A 5,141-nucleotide genomic window follows, 5' to 3' on the forward strand; every position below is an offset into this window, starting at 1 on the left:
TATATTTTAAAAAACATTCTCTAAATAGCGGCATATTTATAAAGATCAAACAATAGAAAAGATGCATAGGGCAAAAGTGAATGTCTCATCCGCTAGTCTCCAGAAGCAGCACGTCGTTGTGTCTCCTGGGGCGATCCTATTTCAATGACAAACAAATACAAATATTTTCCTCACTACAGACAATACTGCAAAAAATATTCATGTGCAAATTCCTTTGGCCACATATAGGGGAGAAGTGGAATTGCCCTTGCAAGGCAAAGAGACCTCTGTATTTTCGTTTGGAAAGATACTGTTAAGTTGTTTTTCGATGGGGTTGTGCTGTTGATATAACCAGCAGTGTAACACTGGTTTCCCCAAACCTTTGCCACCCTGATGTTACCACGGTTTTCTGCAAATGTATTTTCAGTTTTAAATTTCGCTTAATCTGGTGAAAAAATTTAGAAACCATTTGTATTTCTTTTCTTATTTTCTGCAAATCTTTTTTGTCCTGTTGATTTTTTAGTAGCTCTTCCTCTATCAAGGAAGTTAGTTTAACCAGGTAGTGTATCTTCTTTGATGCTATGCAAATGACCATGCAAATGGAGAATCTTTCAATATAGTTTGCAGCTTTTTTTGCACATAGGAAACAAGTTTATTATTTTTTTCATTTATTTTATTTTTTCCCCATCACCATTTATCCCTGCCATACCCTTTTCTACCTCCACCCACTCTAGGAACCTAATTTAAATATTCATTAAATCCCTTGTTTATTGAATTCTCTTATTAAAATAGCTTTTTAAAATGGTGATGGAAGAGCCCTGGCCATTGTGGCTCAGTTGGTTAAGCATTACCCCATGCACCAAAAGGTCAAGGGTTCAATTCCCAGTCAGGGCACATGCCTGGGTTGTGGGCTTGATCCAAAGTAGGGGGCAAGCAGGAGGCAGTTGGTCAATATTTCTCTCACATTGATGTTTTTCTCTCTCTCCCATCCTCTCTCTAAAAATCAATAAAAACAGTGAAAATATAAATAAATGGTGATGGAAGGAGCCTTGACTTGGGGTGGTGAACACAATACAGTAGACAGATGATGTGTTATAGAATTGTACCCCGCCGAGACTGGTTTGGCTCAGTGGATAGAGCGTCGGCCTGCGGACTGAAAGGTCCCAGGTTCGATTCCGGTCAAGGGCATGTGCCTTGGTTGTGGGCACATCCCCAGTGGGGAGTGTGCAGGAGGCAGCTGGTCGATGTTTCTCTCTCATCGATGTTTCTGACTCTCTATCTCTCTCCTTTCCTCTCTGTAAAAAAAAAAAAGAATTGTACCCCTAAAACCTATATAATTTTATTAACCAATGTCACTCCAATTAATTCAATAAGAATTAAATAAGTAAAAATAAAAAAATAGACTTTTTGTCTTTCATATAGTCGTATCACTTGTAAATATTTTGCCTCTTTTCTAATTTTCCAGTGTCGTGTATTTTCTTGTCTAGTTGCATTGAACACCTCCTGACAATGTTAAATCATTGGGGGAGGTGGGTGGGCCGTGGGCATCCCCACCTCTTCACTTTGATGGCACAACTTTCATTATTTGCCCATTAAACTCAATGCTGCCTTTACCTTGAGGTTTTGCAATTAAATGAGGGGGGAAAAAAATCTCTCTTCCTTATTTTGTATACTCTTTTGGATATTGTTCAGCAACAGTGCAAAGCACCATTTCACCGTTTACTCTGGTTGTTTCCTGATGCATTCATGTGGCTACTGACAGGCTCCTCAATACCGAACCACTCCTGGGTCTCAGGCACGAGTCTCCTTTAAATATATATATATTGTCCCACAGTGCCTGCTCATGTGCCCATGTGCTCAGGGCAGGGTCTCCACGAACCCCCCCGTTTGCTGAATGACTGTGTGAAGCATCTGCAGTGTCCTGAGAGCTTAGGCTGGGCTGAGCACTTTCCATAAATTATTCCCTTTCACTGCAAGGAAGGCCTAGCACTGATGCCCCCTCTTCTAGGCATGGCCCCATTCCTCCCCCACCCTCCCGACTCCACAGGGCTGAAGGCATTGTTAGTTGGCTCTGAGACTGGGGGTGGGAGGGGGGCTCCCACCTTGTCCAGGGGAAAATAGGGTTGCAAGGAAGGCCTAGCACTGATGCCCCCTCCTCTAGGCATGGCCCCATTCCTCCCCGACCCTCCCGACTCCACAGAGCTGAAGGCATTGTTAGTTGGCTCTGAGTCTGGGGGTGGGAGGGGGGGCTCCCACCTTGTCCAGGGGAAAATAGGGGGGTTGCTGAGTCACTATCCCTGTCCCCAGCCTAATCTCCCCCTTCTGCTCATGTAGTCTTTGTGGCTCTCGGGGGCCTCCAAGGGCCTACCCATCTTGTCCACCCCAAAGGGTACCTCTGGAGAGGGGTGGAGGGCAGACAGAGGGCAGAAAGGGTGGGCCAGTCTGGGGCTTCTTATTTTTAAATATATTTTTATTGATTTCAGAGAGGAAGGGAGAGGGAGAGAGAGAAACATCAATGAGGAGAGAATCACTGATCAGCTGCCTGCCTCCTGCACGCCCCCTACTGGGGATTGAGCCTGCAACCCCGGCATGTGCCCTTGACCGGAATCAAACCTGGGACCCTTCAGTCTGAAGGCCGATGCTCTCTCCACTGAGCCTAACCAGCTTGGGCCAGGCGGGTCTTTATTTGAGTTTGGGCATGATGCGGATGAAGAGGATCATGGTGATGAAAATGAAGCAGACAATGATAAGCATCGCCCAAAGCAGCCAGTTGACGGATTTCTGTGCGTGCTGCTCCAGCCGTTCTGATTCCGTCTTCAGCTTCTCCAGGTTCTGGTCGGCCATCTTGAGCGAGTGCGACAGGGTCTACGGGTGAGAGTATAGAGAGGACTGAGGTGGCATGTGGACTCTCGCTACTGCCCTGGGGCAAGCCAGCACCTCTTGGCCCTGGCGGGCGCGGGTTCCTCAGCTGGGAATCTTGTCTGCTACCAAATTTGCATTTATCCAGCCAAGTCCCAGCCACAGTGCCCGTCTACTGGGACACCTTCTCTGATGCCCCAGGGCAGGAGCCACAGCTCCCACAGTCCTCACACCTGGTTGTCCTTCTTGATGACACTCTGGGCGGCCAGTGTGTTGGTCTTAAGGCTCCGGGCCAGGCCCAGCATTTCTTCTGCCAGCTTCTCCTGGAGGCTCTGGTGCTGCTGCAGGACGAGGTCCAGCTCGGCTGCCGACTGCTTCTCATCCCCGGGCCTGGGACCTGCCACCCCACTGACCTCACACACGGTGGACAGACATGAGATGGGAGTGGGGTGGGGGAAAAGACAAACATGTTCCCAGGGAACCCAGGGGTTATGGCTGCAGCCACTGCCCCACTTGGGACTGTTTCCCCTTCTTTGCTTTGGCTTCTGGGTAAAGCATTCCCAGAAGTGGCATCTGATGGGTGATTTAGACGCTTGTGGTGGCGCCTCAGTGGTCCAAGATTTGTCCAGCCCGCCCCCGCCCCCCCCTCGCCCGGTGCTGCCCAAGGGCTGAGGATACTCACGTTCTCTTCCTCACATCCAGCTTGGGCTCTGGAAGAGGAACAGGCCAAGGAGAAAGGAGGAGAGGATTGGTTCTCTGCATTCTGGTTTCTTGACCATTACCTGGGATGGGTCTGCTACACATAGGCCTTTCCCAACTTGCCTGCTGCCCAGCAGACTCCTGATCACTCCTCAAAGCTCTAGCGCAAATGCCCTTTTGTCTGGGATGTTTCCCTCACCCCCATCTGGGCTTCCCCTGGCCCCAGGTCCCTCCCTCTGGTTTCCTCTGGGGACCACTTCCTCTGTCCCAGCTGCCCTCTCCAGACATGACGCGGAAATGCCCCCAAGGACACTCCCTGGGCTGTGGAGGACCCTGTGGGAGCCGGATGAGGCACAAGGGATGGGGAGCAGCAAGGTCACATGTTATGTCCCAGGCAGTTGGGACTTGCGTCCTGTTCTGCTCAGGGTCACTCACCTCCAGCAGAGTCCTGTGGGAAAAAGGGACAGGCAGGAGGTCACCTACCTTGTCAGGCCCCCAAACCTGTCCTTTCTGCTCTCAGGACCTCTGTATCCTTAGTCAGGGCCCCGGGCAAGTCCCATAACCTCTGACCCTCAGTTTCCTCAACTATTAATGATGACAGCAGCTCATATTTTGAATGATTTAGCGGATCTATGGAAAGTTCTCAGAAAGGGATCTGTCATCCTATTTTACAGATGGAAAAATCTTGTCTATCGGTGGCAGGTGGCAAGCCAGGAGCCAAATCTTGCACTTAACCAGACATGGGCACCTTTTGCCACGTACCAAACAAATTCCTCTTCCTTTAGCAAAACCTTGACCAGAATGCCCCTCTGGTGGGAAGCCTTGTTTCATGGCCCAGGGCAGAGGCCCCTAGGGTCCCTGTACCTGACAGAAGGGTTCCCAAGGACCAGGGAGGGTGCCCTACCATGCCCAGCAGCTCACTCCGCATCTCGCTGGTGTACCGTGCCCGTGACTGCAGATGGACCGTCTTGGTGGCGGGCACCCGCTCCCTGGCCGTGGTGGGCACTCGGCCGGGGGCCAGGAACTGGTTGGCTAGTGCCTTCTCGGAGGAGGACGTCTACAGGAGGGAGAGGAGGCGTCACAACAGGAACAGGTCCTGGGGACTCGGAGAGGGTGCCTGCTGAGGGCTGAGGAAGCTGTAGAAGGGGTGCCTGTGCTCACCAGCTTCTCCGCCTGCAGCATCCCCTTCAGAAAGTCCACCTTGCGGGAATATTCATTGATCACTTCACAGGCCGGTTTGCTGGAGGGCGAGATGCAGAAAAAGAAAGCCTGTCCGCTGTCCCCAGTTCAGAGAAAGGTCCCAGCAAGGACTGGAGCCTCGGGCCCCCTACAGCACCTGCCCCCCGCCCCCCGCGACCTCTACCCTCCGATATGAACCTTCTGGACGTCTGCACTCACCTCGTCTGGACTTTCAGGGCCTGCAGCATGTCCTCGAGGGCTCCCACATACTGGGGAACACAAGTGGGTGTCAGCCGGCACACCCCTTCCTCCCCATCTTGCTCGAAGCGGGCAGAGCCAAGGAGGGGTTAGGGGCTGGAAAACGGAAGGGGCCCATGTCGAGGAGGCGGGGACCAGCTGAGCCCCAGGGACGAGGGTGGACGAAG

At 51.5% G+C, this 5,141-nt stretch overlaps 1 protein-coding gene across 1 annotated transcript; it reads right to left on the reverse strand.

Moving 5' to 3' along the window:
* Positions 1–2,569: 2,569 nt before the first annotated feature.
* On the reverse strand, positions 2,570–5,116 carry USE1 (unconventional SNARE in the ER 1 homolog (S. cerevisiae)). The gene is made up of 7 exons (XM_006768426.2): positions 4,936–5,116; positions 4,699–4,777; positions 4,442–4,594; positions 3,973–3,985; positions 3,521–3,548; positions 3,072–3,246; positions 2,570–2,844 (listed from the first exon to the last, which is right to left on the reverse strand). Exons 1-7 carry the CDS (start codon positions 4,962–4,964, stop codon positions 2,662–2,664), a joined length of 660 nt encoding a protein of 219 aa, XP_006768489.1. The 5' UTR covers positions 4,965–5,116; the 3' UTR covers positions 2,570–2,661.
* Between the last annotated feature and the right edge of the window lie 25 nt (positions 5,117–5,141).

This window comes from Myotis davidii, unplaced genomic scaffold, assembly GCF_000327345.1.
Source record: "Myotis davidii unplaced genomic scaffold, ASM32734v1 scaffold1203, whole genome shotgun sequence".
NCBI classification, from domain to species: Eukaryota; Metazoa; Chordata; class Mammalia; order Chiroptera; family Vespertilionidae; genus Myotis; species Myotis davidii.

Bases quoted from the DNA above. Each gene is read 5' to 3' on its own strand.
- USE1 (XM_006768426.2), bottom strand. From the start codon at position 4,964: ATGCTGCAGGCCCTGAAAGTCCAGACGAG. The intron at 4,595-4,698 runs GTGAGCACAGGC...TCCCTCCTGTAG, and splicing joins TGCTGCAGGCGGAGAAGCTG to ACGTCCTCCTCCGAGAAGGC. The intron at 3,247-3,520 runs GTGAGTATCCTC...GTGTGAGGTCAG, and splicing joins CTGGATGTGAGGAAGAGAAC to TGGGGTGGCAGGTCCCAGGC.